The sequence below is a fragment of the Lontra canadensis genome, unplaced genomic scaffold (assembly GCF_010015895.1).
Source record: "Lontra canadensis isolate GAN:19392208 unplaced genomic scaffold, GSC_riverotter_1.0 scaffold96, whole genome shotgun sequence".
Lineage (NCBI taxonomy): Eukaryota > Metazoa > Chordata > Mammalia > Carnivora > Mustelidae > Lontra > Lontra canadensis.
The window spans coordinates 3,710,172-3,730,430 of record NW_022631090.1 but is presented as its reverse complement, the minus strand read 5'-3'; the positions used below and the strand labels follow the sequence as shown (position 1 = coordinate 3,730,430).

The window sequence follows — 20,259 nt, the reverse complement described above, 5'->3', positions numbered from 1 at the left end:
TAAGCTGGGTGCTTGGACCCCAATGTTAAGCGTTGCGGCCAGCTCGGAGGTCCTGCTGGTAAGGCTATTAATGCGCCTTTCTTCTTGACTTCATTTTATGCTGCCTCCAACCCCACCTTTGTCCTTCCATCTCGTCCTTCTTCCAAAACTGCTGGAGATTGGGCTGAACTTAATCCCATACTTCCTGTAGCAAAAGAGGTCAGGTTCAGAACGCCTTGAAATAGTTATTGATTTTCAAAGGAATTGACCTATCTTTAGAAACAAACATTGGGGCCCGGTAGACCAAAATATCCAGATGGTTCCACTTTATGATAAATAAATATTTTCCTTTGTTCCAAAAGGGGTAGATGTTGTGGGATGTGATCTGAATAATAAATAGTATCTGTAGTAATAGAAAAATATGTACCTTGCACATAGTAGGCACCCAAGAAATACGTGTTAAAGGAAGGGATGTGGAAGGTGGAGTGAAATGTGTATGAGGGGCTTCTCATGAATGTTAATGTGCTTTGGGAATTTGTCCCATATAAGAGTGAGGTGCTTCAAACTCATTGCTGCCTCTTGACCAGCCAAAAATTAGAAGGTAGGAGAACCCCTTCTGGATATACTTTGCAGGCCCAACTGTCTGAATGGGATCAAAAAAGGAAACCTTAACAACACATTGCCAGTTCGGTAGCCTGTCACTTTAATAGAGCATTCCTACTTACAGGGAACCATGGAAAACTTCAGTTCGATAGGAACACAGGTGATGGCTCTATTTCGGCAAGTGGGTTGAAAACCATCCATTTTACCAAGTTTTATGAAGTGTACACGAAGGAGAACCAGTGGCTCAATTATGGCTCCTTTGGAAAATCCTAAACTGGTTTCTGTTCAGTTTCCAGATCATAATTTCACATTTACTGGTCCTGATACCATGGGTGTGTGTGTGTGTGTGTGTGTGTGTGTGTGTGTGTGTGTGTGTGTATGTGTTGTAGTGAGGGAGAAGTAGATGCAGGGTGGAAAACCAAAACATGAAAGCAAGCAGAATTTTGTTCTGGATGACAGCCAAACTCTGATTTTGTCCCCAAAAGATTACTCGGAGATTAACCATTAGAAAAGTGAAAGCTTTAAGGATAGAAACAATAGGAAACAGATAGAAATCCATGTCTCATTCACATTGTCAGAACAGTGGTTTGGGAAGGAAACCGGCCCAAGTGTCTCCCAGACAGGAATGGTCCCAGGGGGCCAGTGATGAAGCTATAACAGGCTTATAGCCGTGTGAATTACCACACATTCTGAAGACATTTTTTAAAAGGTTTTATTTATTTGTTTGACAGAGAGAGGGAGAGTACAAGCAGGGGGAGCAGCCAAAGGCTGAGCCGGCAGCCCGATTCAGGGCTCGATCCCAGGACCCCGGGATCATGACCTGGGCTGAAGACAGGAACTTAAGCGACCTGGGTACCTCTCTGAAGACATTTTTTAAATTAAACTTTTTATTTTGTGATAACTTTAGATTCACAGCCATGAAGTCACTTCGAAGACTTTTCCTGAACTGTCCTGTTTTCCTGTCTCTGCCAATATAACCCTTCACTCTTAGGACAAGTAAGGAAGAAATTCCTGGAGAACTTTCTGCAGTAATAGGGGTTGTCCAACCATCAGAAAAAAAGTGTGTGAGAACCATCTCAAATTCCTGAGAGAAGAGTGCCTGGCTAGTTCAGTTGGAGGAGCTTGTGACTCTTGATCTCCGGGTTGTGAGTTTGAGCCCCACATTGTGTGTAGAAAGGTCTTCAGTAAGATAGATAGACAGACAGACAGACCAATCTTTAAAAAAAAAAAAAAAAGCCTGAGAGAATTATCAGCACTTCAAGTCAGGAAATCAAATAATGCCAAAATATGGAACAGAATAAAACAAAGCCTAGCTACATGGCCACTTCTACCTGACTAGACTTGACCTGCCCTCTCAAGCAGGCTCTTCACAGCTGAGTTTGAAGATAAGCTCCAGTTTGTTAATGTCTTTTTCTCTTTCTCCCTGAAAAAGGTCAGAATGGTCTCTGGTAAGCCTCTTCCGTTCCTTTGTTTAGGAGAACAACTTTAAAAGAGCCATTACCCTCAAGTCCAGATCACACATTGCCACCCCCACTCCCAGGCTGTGAACACTGTAGTGGACTTTTTATCTTTTTTTTAAAGATTTTATGTATGTATTTCACAGAGGGAAAAAGGGAGAGAGAGAAAGCACAAGGAGGGGCAGAGGGAGAGAGAGAAGCAGGCTCCCCACTGAGCAGAGAGCCCAATGCAGAGTTCAAACCCAGGACCCTGGGATCAGGACTCGAGCTAAAGGCAGATGCTTAACCAAGTGAGCCACCCAGTCAGTCCTGGACTTTGTTCTCTTCACAAACTTTTCTTTTTTAAGTTTTCTTTCTTTGAGGTGGGGAGGGGCAGAAGTGGAAACTCTCAGGCAGACTCCCCGCTGAGTGCAGAGCCTGACCTGGGGCTTGATTCCAGGACCCCGAGTACATGACCTGAGCTGAAACCAAGAGTTGGATGAGCCACCCAGGCACCCTCGTCTTAGCAGACTTTGATATTTTCTTCAGAGCAGCTTTTAGCCAAATGTTTGCAGCCCGCTGAGCTTGACCACACATTCCCTCTCCCAATCTCTCCTTCCTTTTTTCCTCCTGTTCATCTTCCTCTGCACTCTGCCCGCCCCCCCCCCCGTCCCTACTCCCCTGCCATCTCCAAAAACTCCATCTTCACTGTCACCCTAAATAAAACCCTGCTCCTCTCTGGCCTTGGTTTCTCTGTCTATAAAACAAAAGCCTTAAACAAGGTGAGATTCTGACAGACTATCAAAATCCTTGAGGGGTTTTTTTTGTTTGTTTGTTTGGGTTTTGAATCTTTTTTTTCTGCCCTTACCCTATGTCCAGGGTCTCAGGCCTGGTACCAAAGAATAGCTTTTCACTTCATTCTCACCCTCATGAATCAGAGAACTTCTTGTACTTGCTGCTTATCCTGGGTCAGCGACCTTTTCTCTTGCAATTTCTAGCCGTTGAACTTCCTCCCCTTAGTATCATCGGTAGGACACCCACCAGCCAAACTGTCGTCTCTGTGTTCCTTTGGCAAAACTTTGCCAGACTCCAGAAAGGACAGAACAATCTGTAATGGTCTTTGTGGAATGTGAGTGAAAAGGACATATAAGCCATTGTGGGAATGAAAAATATTTTCACTGAGAATCCCATCTGTGTACATGATAATAAATTGATGCAAAGTCTTATTTGTGTGAGATTTTCTAGCGATGTGCCGGCATGGACTCTTCTTAGATTTAGAGTTATGTTCTTTTTCTCTTACTCCAGCTCCTGTTCTCTCTCCCCTTCTCCCACCAATGCCTCCCCCACCAAAAGAATAATAATGATTCCCAAAACTCAATTTGCAACATGTGTGTCCAAGATCCCCTGTCATTTCTAACACTGAATATAAGGATCTAAGAGCCTGCAAAAGATTTTTTAGTGGGTCACCCTTCCTTTACCCCAACAGTTGCCCCCAAAACACAATGTTATTTATTTGGCTTTTTGCTTTAGGGTCTAGTCTTCATTCATTCCAACTTCCTCTGCCTTCATGTTCCCTCAGCTCCTGGGAGATGGGTGGGTAAGAGCTTGGTGGGTTCACCATGTATTGAACCCTTACCGAGAGAGCAGTGGTTCTATAATTTAGACTACAGGACTCTAAGCATTCATTAGGGACCATAGCATTCATTCATTTATTCATCCAATGAGTGTTTAATGAGCCCCTTGTACATGCTGGCCACTGTTTCGGGCTGGAGATCTAGCAGTGACAGCAAAACAAAACCCTCACCTCTGGCTAACATCCTGGTACTCTCATACACTGTCAGTTATCCTACAAAATGTCCAGGGTATCTGTACTCTGCCCTATGATCTCATGCCATTGGCTGCATTGAGAGTCTCAGTGCATTTTATCTGGACTATCCGTAGGTCTCATCTCTTCCTTTCCAATCCACCCTATACATGATTAGGGATCAATATTTGGAAACACAGTTCTGATTATTTCCCTGCTTTACAAAAAAAAAAAAAAAACCCTCAAAGGCTTCCACACCTTCTCCTCTGTCACCTACTGAATAAAGTCCTCATCCCTTATTAGCCTGTCATTTCAAGTGCTTCATGATCTGGCTGCAACCCACTTTTGGAATGTTATCCTTCAACTGTTCCCTTTTATGGACTCTATGTTCTCTGCTACATATTCTCAACTTGGAAATGGCTGCCTGGAATATTCCCCATCAATTCTTCCTGTAAAAAAAAATTCTGTCCACCCTTCATGGCCCAGGTCACAAACCCTCCCCAACCAGTTCTCTTTCTCTTCTTACTTTGCACAGCAATTGATACTTTTCCTGTGGCCTCTCTCCCACCTTGTGTTGCAGGCTAGTACCTTACTTATTACACATGAGATTCTTGGGGACAAGAATAACACTTTATTTCCCTTTTATTGGCTGTTTGCTCCCCGCAAGGTTTGTCAATGATGCTCACCCAGTCTCCTGGACGGAGAGAGAGAAATCTCAGTGTGTCATCAAAGCTACTCTTCCTTCATATCCTCATGTGGCTACTGGTGTGGGTGGACATGTAGTTAATTTAGGATCAGAGCTCAGGTCATTGCTACGGTTCATGAAAGGGCTGCAGCCGTGTGTGTCAGTCCCTTCCTGCCTTTTCTCTGGTGGCTTTGGGGGACTGAGTTTGTCCTTGTTGTTTTACAGAGACATTCCTACCAACGCTCTCACTATGACTCTCCACCAAGCCGACAGGCTGGTGGTCTGCCCCGCTTTCCTGGGGCCAGAAGCCACCGAGGAGCTCTTATGGATTCCCAGCAAGCATCGGGCACCATCGTGCAGATTGTCATTAACAACAAACACAAGCACGGACAGGGTAAGGAGCACACTCCCTCTGTACCACATCCACAGCAGGATTTCCATGCCTTACCTCCACCTCCCCACCTCCCCTCTCCCCACCATCTATGGAGGGCTGGACCTAGAAAGGGCACTGTGTCCCAAGCATATCAGACAGTCACAAGAGCATCACTTATCATCAAGCCTCCAAGCGACTGTGGACAAGCGACTCCAAGAAACTGTCAGGATTTCCTTAAACACAGCCCGGAAGAACTTAGTTTCTGCTTCCAGTGTATCTGTCTTTATTTAGATCGAAAGGCAAGAAAGCAGTGAACCTGACGTGGCCCCCAGCCTTTTTGCAGTTGCCCTACGGGGTTGCAGGTCTTTGGGGTAAGTTGATTGGATCCTTAAAGGAAGGAGAGATTGTTTTCCCGTTAGGCACCCAATATTCACAGGTACTCAGCGCCAGACGCTTTGGAAGCTCTTAGCTCTGCACCTTAGAAATAGTGATTCTCATTCCTCAGGGTACCCGGGATTCTTCCCGGACCCCTTGCTAAAGATACGTATTCTCGGGCCCCACGCTTAGAAATTCTAATTCACATGAGGCGATTGACATTAGAAATGAGTAACCCAGTAAGAAATCCAGAGACATCTTGGCCAAGCACCAGAAGGACTGATCAAGTTAACATGGACATGCAGCCCCACTCAGCCGACCAGCTGGCTGAAACAGGCACCCACACATGTCCGTGGCCCCAGACCTTCCTGCGCAGAGCTCCCCGGCCTCCACCCCCACCCCAGTAGCGGGGGGTGGAGTGGGGAAGAGAAATTCAATCAAACAATTGACTGCTTCTTACTTTTTTAGGCATCATGTCAACCAACTCTTCAGAGCAAGAGCTCAGCTGGTTCCCTTTTACGAAACCACAAACATGTTTTGTTTCCTTTAAAGGAGAAACGAATCAAAGCCAGTTCCCTGAACGGGTTAAAAGTAATAAATTATTAAACCAAATGATTGAATAACACGGGTGAAAAACAATCCGTTACAAAGAGCTCCTACTATAAATCTCAACAAAGCTGGTCAAACCAAAGCTGGCTGATCACATCTGTTACGAGTTAGATGTAAATTTCAGATTACAGATAAAAAACATGGAATCGCTTTTGAAACTAACAGGCTTAAAAGAAGAACATGCAAAATAAAACTCTTAATAAAAAATGGTGATATATTAGAAGAATTGGAAATATTTACTATCGATCTGGCTTTGATTTGAAATGTATTATTTTTAAATTCCAAGGCATTCCGATATGAATTTATGAAATGCGGGGGAGTAGGGGGTAAAGATGCAGTTTGTCAATCCAAAATTGTCTCCAGTAGATTCCATTTGCTCTGAAAGTATTTCAAAGCCTTAAAAAAAAAAAAAGAAAGAAACCTGTGGGATAATGGACTTTGAAAATCCTAAATCCCATAATTTCCACAGGCCTCTTCATTTTAGGGCAGAGGCTCATCCCTTGATTTATTCTGTGTCCTACAAAAGGCCCAGCTGGTTTACATTTTTTCATTGCTCCCATTGATTTGGATGCAGTGGTTCTTTCCTGACCTTTCTATTATAGTTCACTGGAGAATCACTTGCGCCCACCCCCCACTCTCAATGCCCCAGCTGGATGATTTAAAATCATATCAAGAGTTCGTTGTTGGAGAGAAGGCTGCGTTTCCCTCTAGAGCACTGACCTCCGACTCCTGCATCTTAGAGTGTAGGCTCTCACCTTGTCTAGATTGTTCCCTTAGTCGAAATGTTTAGGGGAGAGGGAAGCTGGTTATATAACACTGGAGGTCCTGCTTGTCCTTCTCCTTAGCTTTCCTGCTAACAGATGTGCTCCTCTGGGACGCATCTGCTTGGTCCCCTGCCTAAGTCAAAGAGGAGAAGTGATAGGACTCAGCTATTTTGAACTTGACTCCAACAGACTATGTGCCTACCTTGATCACATTGTCTAGAAGGGAGGGTCACTCTCTTCCGTGGAGAGAGGAGGGGTGGGGACAGGAGAAAGAAAACACATCTGGCCTGCTGTCACATGATTCCATCCCCAGCCCTGAGCCTCACAGATCATGTGTCAACTTCCTGTCCTATCTCCGTGTAAGTTTGGGAGCTTCTCTTGTTTAGGTTCTCAGGTTCTTGGAAATCTTTGCATGGATTGACCTGCTAGAGTGCCTAGGATTCTAGCGGTACTTGCAAAGGACAGGAAAAGGCAGCCAACATCATCCATATTTCCAAATGTGACCCAGTGGACTTGATGAGAAAGAAATAGCCCAATGATTCATCCTTCTGAGGCCATTGTCTTGCGGCCAAATCAGTCAGTTCCTAGAAACGCCCCAAGTGGGGCTCTTTCTCCCAGCCTAGCCCCACCTCAAGTGATACAACCCACACTAGATATGTTGTTGATCGGGATGCCGACAGGTCTCCCTGGGTATAATGAGGTGATGGGAATAATGAGAAACACACCCAGTCCCAGTCATGGCTTAAAATCTCCAGAATGTCTCGGCACTTTCAAAAAGGGAGAGAACTTATTCTCAGCCCTCCCTGTTTAAGCCCAGTAGAGTTCTTATACTGGAGCCTATCTCCATGCCTTGCAGTGGGAGCCGGACAAGTTTTCGTTGGTTTGCATGGGAGGTTGTTCCTGTGGCCCCTTCCCTTCATCAGCCCCTCAGCCTACAGCTCTCCCAAGGCACCTTAGAAAACATGGAGCCTGTGACTTCACTTCCCGCCCAACAAATGTGAGACCACCAAAGGCTATCTCTAGGCTAGACGGTGATTCACTGCTATGGAATCTCTACAGCCACTGTGAGGTGGGGACCAGAGGATATTGCTGAAGATCAGAGGCACAGAAGGCTCTTTCTTTCATGATCCTTTCCCTCTAGATCTTATATTAGCGCCTTCTTTCTCATGCCAGATGGGAGGCCAGTGCCATTAGCTCCATACCCATCTGTGTTGCTGGATCAGACTCTCATAGCCTGGGATATTTTGGAAGGATTTGCTTCGGGATCTGGAAATACCGGCCCTTTGGGAAGAGCAATAGTTTCTGCATCTAGCCTCCCTGAGCAGCCAAGTTCTCTGGGAAACTTTCATGCCAGGAAGCCTATCTACTTGGGCCATAGAGATCTTTTGTAAAATTGCTGGTATTAAGGCTAAATTCTACTAGAGTTTCTTCATCAGGTACCCAGGGCAGATGGAATTCTCCTTTCATCCATTGATACATTCCTCCACTTTCAGAAATATTTCTTGATGGCTCACCATGGGCCGGGCACTTGTGAGGATCAGAGGCTACTGCTGAAGGACCTGAGTAGTCACTAACAGGAGAACAGGAACTGAGCTGGGGTTTTGTTTTGGTTTTGGAGGGTTTTCTTTGGTTTTTGTTTTTGATTACAGAAGCTGCTCTGTCAACATACATCTTGGAGCCACGAAAAGGACAAAGGATGCCTGATGTCCTAAGGGGTTCAGATCTTGGGTTCTGAGCACAGGGACCCATGTCAAGCTCCCTAGCCTTTAATTTCCAGTCCTGTGTTCTCTTCCAGTGTGTGTTTCCAATGGAAAGACCTACTCCCATGGCGAGTCCTGGCACCCAAACCTCCGAGCATTTGGCATTGTGGAGTGTGTGCTGTGCACTTGTAATGTCACCAAGCAAGAGTGTAAGAAAATCCACTGCCCCAATCGATACCCCTGCAAGTATCCTCAAAAAATAGATGGGAAGTGCTGCAAGGTGTGCCCAGGTAAAAAGGCAAAAGGTGCGTTGGTTGGAAGCCCTGCCTTTGGTTGACTGAGATCCCCACAGAGTCCTTCTCGGTGTTCTTTGAGCACCAGAAACCTAATCCATCTGCCACAACAGCGTAATGATACCAGCTCTAACAATGAACCTATCCTCCCCTCTCTTGAAGGGCTGATAAGATGGTTCCTTGGAAGAAACTTACTACTCAGAAGTAGACTGGGGGTGCGCCCGTGTCTACCACACCTTTGGGCCCACGTAGCCCTAAGTGCCAGACTTCAGCCTGGCTTTTCTAAATTGTGGAGAAATTGGATTGTGAGGATTATACAGAAGAACAGTAGAACCTGTCACTGATGTCACTGTTTAACTCATCAAACACAATTGCATCCATGAGCCTTTTGAGACAGGGTTGGAGACAGGTGAGGTAGAGTGGAAGGAGCATGGGTTCTGGGCCTGAGCTAAGTTGCTGTGTGACCTTGGAAATGTGACAAATCTACCCTGACCTTCATCAGCCTCATCTGTGCAATGGAAAGCTTGGAACAATTAATCTCAAAGCTCCCATCCCAACACTACAATTTTATAATGATATTATTGCTCTATTAAAGATAAAACTGAAGCATATTGAGTGACCGGCCCCGAGTCACACAAATTGATAATAAAACCAAGGTTTCGAATTCAGATCATTTACAGCCCATTGTCTTTTCCAGGCCAATAGAAAATATTGAACTGATAAGAAAAAAAGCAAATTAAGTAGTGGCTTTAATGCCTATGATGTAGATAAAAATATAGTCTGTAGTGTTGCGATTGACAACATTGGGGATTGGTAAGCAATCTAATCTTGGCTCTGCCACTGGTTTCCTATGTAACCTAGAAAAAGTCCCTGCACCTTTCTGAGCTTCAGTTTCCTCCTTTGCAAAACAAGAGGGTTAGAGCAGATGATTTCTTAGGGCCTTTCCAGCTCCAATATTCTAGGTGTGAATGAGTAAGTCTGTTCCTTGCACATGAATTTATCTATCATTTCTTACACCTATGTGCAGTTTTGTAAACACAGATGAAAAGCCAAAACTTTTTCAAAGTAGGCAGAGAACTAAATTCCTTGAGCTGACACAATTCCTCATGATCAGCAGGCAACCATGAACGTAGCCAACATATATTTTTTTGAGTATCCCCACTATATAACATTCCAATTTTGATCTTGGCCCTTCAGACCTAATCCCATTTCATTCTATGCTTAGGCCTTTGGTGATACCGGTGATTCAAATAAGAAGTGAATAGTTCAACTGAACACAGAGCAAGAATGGTTAAATAAATAAGTGTTTATAATACACTTAGGCCAAAATAAAAGGCTGGAAGAGCATATGGCAGACTCTTAATGATGACTGTCTTTGGATGATTGAACCACAGGTGGTTCTCATTTTCTTCTTTTGGTTTATCTGCATTTTTCAAATTTTTGACAACATGTATTACTTGAGTAATTAGAAGAAGAAGTTGTTATTTAAAGAACTGCCCTCCAGAATGCCAACAGACAATACGTTGAAGAATCTGATTGACCAAACCAGTCTCTCTAGAAGAGCTGCTTTGCCACTCCACTTGGGGATGTGGAGCAACTTGCAGAGCAGCAGGGCAGGAGACAGTCTTTGTCCCATTCTCTGTACCAGTCTCTCAGTGAGGCAAACAGGTGTGTCTGCAAGTTGAGTGATGCCTGATAGTCAGTTTGCCTACTGAGAGTCACTAGCCACAGATGCTAGGGCACCTGCTCCAGCTCCTCAGAAACCTCAGTGCATCAGGAAACATGTACTCACTCGGGCATTCGATCTGGAAATATGTATTACATGCCTATCGTCTGCAAGACACAGTTACAGACACTCCAAGAGATGAACAAGCTAGACTAAGGCCACTTGCCAGCATCATCCTTACAACCTAGTGGAAGAGGAAAGACAATGAACACAAGCAGTGAGGAGATTTTAGGTTGGCATGGGTATTGTGAAGAAAGACCAAGCAGGATCAAGGGCCAGTGAAGGGGAAGGGTGGGGACTTTCAAAAGAGTGGCCAGGGGAGGCTTCTCTGAAGAAGTGATATTTGAGTAGAGCCCTGAAGGAATGAGAAAGGGGAAGATCACGACACCCTCAGCCTCTTAGAAAACACCACATGACAGAGAAAAAAGGGACATAGAGTGAGGAGGGAAGAAGATGGTTGGAAAAAAGAACAGTAACTTCAGTTATTTGTGTTGAGAAGGGAAGAGAGATAAATAGAATTCACTGATGATCCGGCCAAAAGTTTCATTCTGACAAATGATTGCAGACTCCTCCAGTCATACTTGAAGGCCAAAATAAAGGATGAGAGTTTTCTTTCTCTCACTTGCCCTTGTTCTTGTAGAGACTGGCCTAGCTTTGTGCACCAGCGGCCACCTACAGGATTGTGGAGAACTTCCACTTCCTGAAGGCTCCCCAACTCCTCTCCACCCTCATTGCACCTCCCCAATATCTGGAATTCCCATAATTACACACTCCTTTTGGTTTACAGCAGAAAACGCCCCTGTTGAGACTTAAAAGTTATCTGGTTGGGAAAAATATGTCACCAGTCATCTCCACCTCCATCAGGAAATGTTTTTTCAATTTCTTGGTTCTGGAGATCTTGGTACACGAGCATTCTCAAGGGAAGCAGAAATGGACAGAAATGACTTGAAGCATAGAAGGCTTCCTTGGAAGGAAATGAAACGAGGGGAACCTGGAGCGAATGGAAGATCAGAAAGCACCTTGAAGTGGAGGGTGGGGAATGAAGAGGATGTTGTCCACTGGGTAGCTTGAAAGTCATATTTTGTTTACTTTTAATATTTTCAAATGCCAACCAGGGTTGAGTCACTGATGGATTTTGTTGTTTGTAGAGCCCTTCTGCTGAGTAAATTAAGCTCTTGGGGAGGGGAGTGGAGCAAGATGACTCTTTGGGACACTCTTTGGGAGAACTTTTAGCACATCACAGGTATTTACAGTGCCATCATGGAGATCCCATGGATGTTAGAGCTGTAGTCAGTATTAAGTTGATGCAAAAAATATTTTTTAAGGTTTTATTTATTTATTTGTGAGAGAGAGAGAGAGAGCATGAGCAGGGGGAGCAGCAGAGGGAGAGGGACAAGCAGACTCTGTGGTTGGACTCCATCCCATGACCCTAAGTTCATGACATGAGCCAAAATCAAGAGTCGGGTGCTTAGCAGACTCAGCCATCCAGGCGCCCCCAGTGCAAAAAATGTAACAACTGAACTCAGCTCTCATTTTAAAGGTGAAAAAAACATAGAGGTCTCTGTACACTCAGAGACCCACTTCTCCCACTTGAAAAATGTTAGCACCCATCCCTTAATTACTAGCATATCCCCAAAAAAAGACTGGCCCCACTGAGAATTAAACAATGACAAAGGGACAAAATGAGAAAGGAAGCTTGATTCTAGGAGGACCTGCAAACTGAGAAGTCCAACCTGGAATCATCAAGAGAAGACTGGTTTTGTCCTTACATTGCCAAAGTGATGGTAGGGGTGGGAAACTAATCAGGTCAGCAAGGGACACACAATAGCAATTTGATTCCAACCTCTGGTTCACATGCATCCCTTTGGCTAACAACGAGTCTCCCTAATTGTAGTCACAGATCCAAAGCACCTGGCACTCAGTGCTTTCATCAGAGAATCTTACAGATGAACCTCTGCACATACTCCTGAGTTTTGGGGCTGTCCCTGGCTTCTCTTTGTTGTTCTTGATTTGAATGTACACTTTAAAGACCCAGCTGAGGAGGGTACTGATCACGAAGCCAGCAAGGAAACTTAACTCAAGGATAACCAACTAGGAGAGAAACTTTTTTTGTTGTTTTGTTTTGTTTTGGGGGTTTTTTGTGTCTTTTTGTGTGTTTTTTGTTTGTTTGTTTGTTTATTGGGAGTTGAGGAAAGAGGAGGGCAGAGCAGAATAGGAAGTATGAGGGGGCTGGTATCTTTATGCCTGGAAGCCAAAATCCAACAGTTTAGTTTATATAGTAAATGATCCATAGTTGAGGGATTTGACCAGTTTTTTTGTGTGTATGTCTCCCAACCCTTCATTTGGCATAGTGTACATATGACTAATCTGACATCTAGGTTTTGGCACTGGTGTTGATCCGGTATTATCGTTCCCCTTACAAACAAATCAAAGAGCATTCAGAAATGTCAAGCCAATTTGGATAGATCCTTTGGGCAAGTATATGCACATAAGTGAGTGTCATGAATGTTTTCTAAGTATACCTAAGTGATGTCAGGGAAGTTAACCAAGGTGCTCTGTCAGCCCATCTCCTGGGTCTCTTTTGGTAACATGAGCAAACAGACCATGATCTGGACCCAACCTGGAAAATCCTATATACCCTGAAGTGCCTCAGAGATTTGTCCCTGGCGACATTCTTCCTCCTCATGAGGTCTGCTCCTCTGTGGCAGTGGGGGGATCTTGTTTGCTTGGTGGGTCAGTGTTCTGTGAAGTTATGCATTCTGTCACCATGTGGACTTACCTAAAAGGTCATGTGTCCTTTTGTGACATTGTGGCTGTTACAGGGCAGCCTAAACTGAGCCGAGGAGATATGGATGGGATTTTTATCACTGTGAGAATGATCTTGTTGACTGTCCACATTTGATGAGTGCGAGGTGTTATGAATAACGAGATATCTGAATGCCTAGAAGTTCACTTCAGGTTTTGGAAAGCCATGGAAAACCTCTGCTTGCTTCCTGATTCCAGAAGAACTTCCAGGCCAGAACTTTGACAGCAAGGGCTACTTTTGTGGAGAAGAAACAATGCCTGTGTATGAATCTGTGTTCATAGAGGATGGGGAGACCACCAGAAAAATAGCCCTGGAAACAGAGAGACCACCTCAGGTAGAGGTCCACATTTGGACCATTCGAAAGGGTGAGCAAGACAATATTGAGTCTTTGTTAATTTCTTTTGTAAGGGGTGGGGGACCAGGGAAGGAGCGGAAGACTCACCTTAATTCTGCTTCAACTTTTTCCTGTTTGGCTCAGCTCTCCTGATTGCTCAGAAACATGACTAACACATCTGTGATTACGGCCTTTAACTTTTGTCATGACCTGTCGAAAAAGCTAAGCATTGACCCTTAGAGTTTGTTGTCTTTCTCACACCAACAAAGGCTGGAGGAGTGTTTCTCCACCCCAGCTGCACATCAGAATCTTCTGGGAGAGGTTTCTGTAAATACCAAAAGCCTGGGCCCTACCCTCAGAGACGTTGATGGATCCGCCAGGAACGGGGCCTTGGTGTGAGTGTATTGAAGGCTCCACAGGTGATTCTAATGTGCAGTTAAGGTCACAACCAACCAGACTATAGCCTACCATTCTTTCCAACATGAAGCTCAACCAACGTGAAAATCCATTGTGTGGTGTGAAGCTACATCTCTGAAATCATGGTCTGTACTCTGGGGTAAGACACATTGAAAACATTGTCCCTGCCCTCAAGAAGATTTAGAGTCTCACTGAAGGGACAATCCCAGTCATTATGTTCATCCAGTTCTTTTCCTGATTACTCACACTGACTGCCATAGCGGGCTGTGTTGTGTTCCTTGTGATCGTATAGCTCTTTAGGCCATCCCACAGATACAAGGCTAGTGTTGATCTAGTCTGGTCAGCTTTTCTAGGAATCCAAGTGAAGAGGTAAGATTTCAGTTGGGAAATAATGCACATTCTTTTTCTGCTCTCTCCTGCCTAAGGCTCGAGAGCACTCAAACTGTATTCTGCTTTCGCATCATACAAGGAGCTGGTCTACTATATAGCTACCCAGCCCCATCTAAGAGATGTGACTTCAGTAGGCCTTAGGTAGCACCTCAGTGTGTCCCAAACAGCCAGTGATTCTAATTCGGCACTTGGACCATTCTTTGAAAAACAACTGCCCGAGTGTTAATGGGGCTTCTTCCTCTTCCTTTTCCCAACTTTTCTTGCCTGAAAGAGTGAGTTCCTCCCCACCCCTGAAAAAAATGCTGAACACACGTTTCTCATCCATGTTTATTCTTGGACTATACCAAGGAATGTTGGTTTTTCAGCTCTAACTCCCTAACTCCTCTAGAATTGGTCACCTAGATCTAAAGCCCTGTTCTGTTGGCTTTCCTTGCACTGGACCCACTATTTTTTCTCCACACCTCTCACTCCCTGGAGGCATGTGGATGTTTTTCAGCATGCTGGTGTAGTGTCTCAGTGACCTCTTGTTCAGTGCTGGGCAGCCAAAGACTGTGCTTAGTGAGTAGAGAAACACCCAGGCTACAATTACGTGTGGCCTCTCTAGACCTCTTGAGGATTAAGTAGGCTGGTAACTTGTTGCTCCTTCATTGCGAGGCCATTTTCCATTTGGGTGTTATTCCAGTAAACACTTTTCAGGCAAAGTTGAAACTGTGGATACCTGCTACCCCCGCCCCTTATTTTGACTTTCCCCATTTTCTGCAAGGGAAACCTAAAGGAGCTCTGAATGTTTCCCAAAGGAAAATATGCTTTTCAGTGAGTTCGGGAACAGGGATGGCTTCTCCGTTTACACAAACAACCTGTCTACAGTCCCACTGCTGGCTCTTGCTGCTTGGCCAGAAGGGCAGCCCAGTGGTTTGGCAGGGACATAATCTACCTGGACGTGGGGGCAAGGGCAGAATTTCTAATTCCACCTTTGGTGGTAGAGGCTACCACCAGCACCCATGCTCAATTCATGTGGCTTTCCCTAGGAGGGGGTCCCATGGTCAGCAACACTATCTTCAATATTTCTATTCTCTGGAGAACCTAGGAGAGGCCAGTGAGCCAAGGAAACAGATGGAGTCAATTATAACCCTTGAGCCATCCAAGTTCCTGGTTAAGCACATTACACAGCCCAGCTCGATACTCCTAAGCCCCTGTAATGAGATGATATGCTCAACCCAAGCAGAAAAAGGGGGTGGTGATAGAGAGGGCCTGACCACCTGCCCCACTTTTTCACTTGGCCCCAGGCATCCTCCAGCACTTCCATATTGAAAAGATCTCCAAAAGGATGTTTGAGGAACTCCATCACTTCAAGCTGGTGACCAGGACGACCCTGAGTAAGTGGTAACCCTGTGTTTCTTTACTCCCCCTGGAAAATGCCTCCAGACTTCCATGGAGCAGAGCCCCTAATAAAGTCTCTTTTCATTCTCAATGACTATCAGCAGGCTCAGGGTCAATGTCAGAAGATGTTCTGTCTCTTCTCTGGGGGACTTAGCAGCAGAGGGGGTCTCTGAATGTGAGCTGAAAAGCTTGGACCTGGTGAAGACAAATCCAGACGTGGTCTGAGCATAAGCTTCCTTGAGTTCAGGTTTCCTGACTCTCTTTAATGAACACTGCTAACCCTGGAGTCTCCAAAGTGTCAGAGAAAGCTCACGAGATTCCGGAGTTGGTTAGTTCATTTGTGGAGACGTCCCGTCTGGAAGGATGAAACCTCTGGTGGTGGGGATGAGAGACAGAGAGAAAGAGAACACATCCCAGTGCAGCAAAGCTCTGTTCAGCTCTTTAGAACTGCCCCTGAGTTGTCCTGTTTCTTTAAAAGCATCCAGGCACTCACCAGCACTCATACCTGCAGCTGTACCTCTTTCTATGCAGGATGGTGCCTGAGGACTAGATATTGCTAGGGACTGGGGAAGGGGGGAGTACTTCTGAAGGAATAAAAGACCCAGAATTCCTATCCAAAGGGAATGCCAATGGGCAAGACAGAACATGAAAATGCCTTCTCTATGAATCAGTCTAGTTCTGAAGGGTTAAATACTTAAGTACTCAGGGAAATCTGTGAGGAAGCCAGAGGGGCTTAGTCAAGGAAGGCTTCGGGGAGGAGGTGTGTTTTGAAAGAGAAAGGTGTGATGGGGCGACAGGTCAGGAAATCCATTCAGGGAGAGGGTACAGCCTAAGAGAAGACTCAGACAGGAGTGAACAAGAAACGTGGGCAGGGGGTGGGGCCCTGGAAGAAGCCAGGGAGAAGTTCACGGAGAAGGCAAGTGGCCTTCTCTGTAGACTCACAAATGGCCTAGCGAGATGAAAATGGTGCTTCAGGAAGATGTCTCTTGGCTAGACAGATTTATCTGTCTGATACTTATACTTTGATGAAGCCATGTTCCGAAGAGCCCAACATGCCATGCTGAGAAGTTGGACTTGCTTTCCAGATGTGAGAACCCCAGGGGAGGGTTTTAAGCAAGTGTGCAATGCATGCAGGTCTATTTTTTAGAATGGAGTGCCCACTGTGTGGAGTGAAAAATGAACTCTCAGTGATTAAGTAGTTGGTGGTACTCTGAATTAGGAAGCCCTTATACCATAAAACAACAACAACAAACAAACAAACAACTCTTACATTATATTAGGTTGGTCAGCAGGGAAGGAGAGGTCACTGTGAGGGACACCTCTGAGGTTAAATTGTGAGCATCACTACAAAGAGAGAAGTGAGTTTGGAATGACTCCCAACAAGAACAACTTTATAGACAGGGTGAATAGTGTTAATTCGCTAATGGGAAACAATAGAGAATAAGCAGGTAGTGGGGGGGGGGAATACGTTTCACTTGGAATATGTTTAGCTGAAGATGCTTAAAGGCCATTTGAACAGAGTTTACTCTATGGGCAGCTGGAAATAGGGTTGATGAGGTCACTTGTTTATTAACGTAGGAGACTTACAGACGATAAACTGAACAGGAGGGAGGAGAATTCAGACTGAGCGTTGGGAGTCCTTACATGTGAGTTAGGAATAAAAGGGGCAGAGACTAGGATCTGGTACCAGTGATGTGACTTTTGAAATTACCAATTAATTTCAAAGAACGCGTTTTTGTTTCACCGTGAGCAAGCACTGTGCTGGGCACTGGGGTGGGGGGGGTGGGGCTTGAAAGATGATTGAAATGAACTCTCTGTCCACAACAGGATTTGGGGTGTATAGTGGAAGTAGACAGTGTGTGCTTCCAGCTGTGTACAACTGAAGGAAGTGGGCACTGAGATGATCCAGCAGGGGCACCTGGGGACAAAGAAAAAGAGGCCTGACACTTTCTGTCATGTGACCATCAGATCCTGGCACACAGCAGGACTTTGGGGGAAGCAGGTTCCTTGCCTGACCCTTCTCTCCTTTCCCACTGAGTTGGAGAGAACAGAGAAAAGTGAAGGATCCAGGGGAGAAAGGGAACAGAGACATTGAGTCTGTAAGGAAAGAGGGACGCGATCTCCTGTGGCCAGGGAAAGAAAAGAGGTTGAGAATAGATTCTGGATGAAGAGAAGCTCACTGACCTTGGACCAGGAGTTCCCTAGGTTGTAACACCACAAGAACAGGAATCAAAAGACCAAGGAGGATATCCAGTGTGGGCAGTTTGTTACAAAGATTATTTGCCATGGTAAAGTGACAGCGGAAGAAGGAAAATCTTGACACTTGAGGATCAGGAGAGTCAGAGAAGGACTGGTCCAGAAGAGGGATGATCTAGAGTGATTACCAGTGGTCAGCACGGGTGTGAACTCAAAAATATTTGCTCAACTAGCATGATGGATTGGGGAAGGGGCAAGTTGGTAAGGACAGCCTGGAAGTATGGGCACGTCCGTGGAGGGAGAGGAGAAAACAGGGAATGGGAGGGATAGCCACAGGAAGGGACTGAGGGGTGTTAAAGGGGGTGTAAGGACAGCATGTGAGCATAGAATAAAACAGAGGTGGGCAGTTGTTAGCAAAAGGTGGTGTGAACAGAGAAAAGAGCAGTAAATAATCAAGTTCCCTAAACCAGTATCTGCCCCCCGAAAAGCAAAACCTCAGTAACATACAGGTACTGCTTTATTTGACGTGGTGCCAAGTGAGCCACCTAATTAGCTCACAATCTAATAGTGGGGCATTTCTCAAATGCTACATATACTGCAAAAACTCCAAGAATAATACTTGGGTTTGACTCTTGAGGCCATTAGGTATTATTCTTGGGATTCTTACGAATCCTGCGTGTTGAAATGAATGCTCCATGGCCCTTTTTCATATCTGTCCCAGAAACATGTTTTGGGGGATTGCTCTGTTGAAACCACCTGACATTTGTATTTTGATCCCCCGGGGACCAAGTGGGTAAGGATCAGCTAGATTGGTTACACTCCTCGTTGGCTCTGTCCTCCTCTTATATGTCTGGGCCACTCTGTGTTTGCTTTGTAGGCCAGTGGAAGATCTTCACCGAAGGAGAAGCTCAGATCAGCCAGATGTGTTCAAGTCGTGTGTGCAGAACAGAGCTTGAAGATTTGGTCAAGGTTTTATACCTGGAGAGGTCTGAAAAGGGCCACTGTTAGATGAGACAGACAGTATTGGAGAGGGTAAAGCAAGAAAACTCAAGCTGCAGCTGGACTGCGGGCTGATTTTGCTTAAGTCAACAGTGTCCTAAAACCCCAGACTCAAATGCAGTTCATTATTCACGCCATGCACAGCATAACTCGCTCCTCTGTGTGCAGTGGTGTGTCAGTCCTCAGACACCTCCTGCCAGGAGACTAGAAGAGTCTTGAATTATTTGTGGGAGGAAGAGGGATAGAACACCACAGCACTGCTCTAGTTTCTGGGAGAATCACATTTCTTTACAGGTTAAAGAGTAAACAAAACCCTAGGGTTTCTATCTAGGAAGTTACTCCAATGAAAGAGAAGAGACGAGAATTTGCTTAGTAGAAGTTGTGTAGTACACAGAAAATATTATACTCTTTGAATTTTAGGATGTCTTGTGTTTTTAAGAAAAAATTAACTCCCCATCCTCATTGACACAGACGCATGCATACGCGCAAGGGTGCGCACGTGCACGCACACACACACACACACACACACACACACACTAAATTGCTGCATAGTCTCTCCCCTCCTTTCCCTCATCTGGCTCCCAAGTAGCTTTGAAGTTGTGGGTACCCAGGAGGATAAAGAAGGAATTGCGAGCAGAAAGTTCTGCCCTTGGGTCAGTGGTGTGTTGGCTGAAGTCACAAACTATGGTGGCAGGATGAAGAATAAGAACACCATTTCATGACCACATTGACTTTGAAGCTGTAGATAACTTTTCCCTAGGGATACCACTTCTCTTTTCTCCCTGAGCCCTCTGGGCCCCCGGAAAGAAGTTAGAACTGGGTAAAATCTTCCGAAACTGACTCCGCAGAAGAAAAATAATTGTTGAAAAAAATGGTGACTGAAAGTCAACAAGGCAACCTTCTGTGTTTTCAAGTCAATGGGAGTCACTGACGAATAGCTCAATATTCACGAATTTTCTTGAGGTCAGAGTTCTATAGTCCAAAAATTTAGGTTAAATGATTACATTCTAGAAGCTCCGTAAAGGGGCAGTTTTCCTTCTTCTCCAATTACAGGAGTTCATTTTGACTTTGCAAAGGGGCTCAGTCCCCACAAGCTTCTGAAGATTGGCTGTTCAGTTAGGACAATTACTGTGCATTTGGGGAAGTGGACATTCTGACAAGGATCTTTGTTCTAAACCTTCCTGCCATTCTCATCTCACCCAGCGAGTGGGGATCTGAGTCATGAATCCTGGAGAAGGCTGCTCAGAAAATGTCTTTTTGCAGCTTGATACCAGAGCAGAACTTATCTGTTCAGAGGCCTAGCTTTAAACATCATCTTTGTGGCAAAACTATAAATTCTCCACAAGGATCTCAAGCCTGCCTTCTAGCTTCATCCCTTGTGCTGGGCATG

General features: G+C 45.1%; 1 protein-coding gene across 4 annotated transcripts in view; it reads left to right on the top strand.

Annotated features, from left to right (window-relative positions):
* Positions 1-19,385, top strand: part of CHRDL1 (chordin like 1) — a 114,447-nt gene extending 95,062 nt beyond the window's left edge. For 2 of the 4 annotated variants that reach the window (XM_032837081.1, XM_032837082.1), the window contains exons 8-12: positions 4,733-4,901; positions 8,424-8,618; positions 13,351-13,518; positions 15,581-15,670; positions 18,748-19,385. In XM_032837081.1, the coding sequence (XP_032692972.1) occupies positions 4,733-4,901; positions 8,424-8,618; positions 13,351-13,518; positions 15,581-15,670; positions 18,748-18,878 (753 nt within the window). In that variant the 3' untranslated portion in view covers positions 18,879-19,385. Of the gene's footprint in view, positions 1-4,732; positions 4,902-8,423; positions 8,634-13,350; positions 13,519-15,580; positions 15,671-18,747 lie in introns of all 4 variants that reach the window. The other 2 variants (XM_032837079.1, XM_032837080.1) reach the window with 1 other exon arrangement.
* The last annotated feature ends 874 nt before the right edge of the window (positions 19,386-20,259 follow it).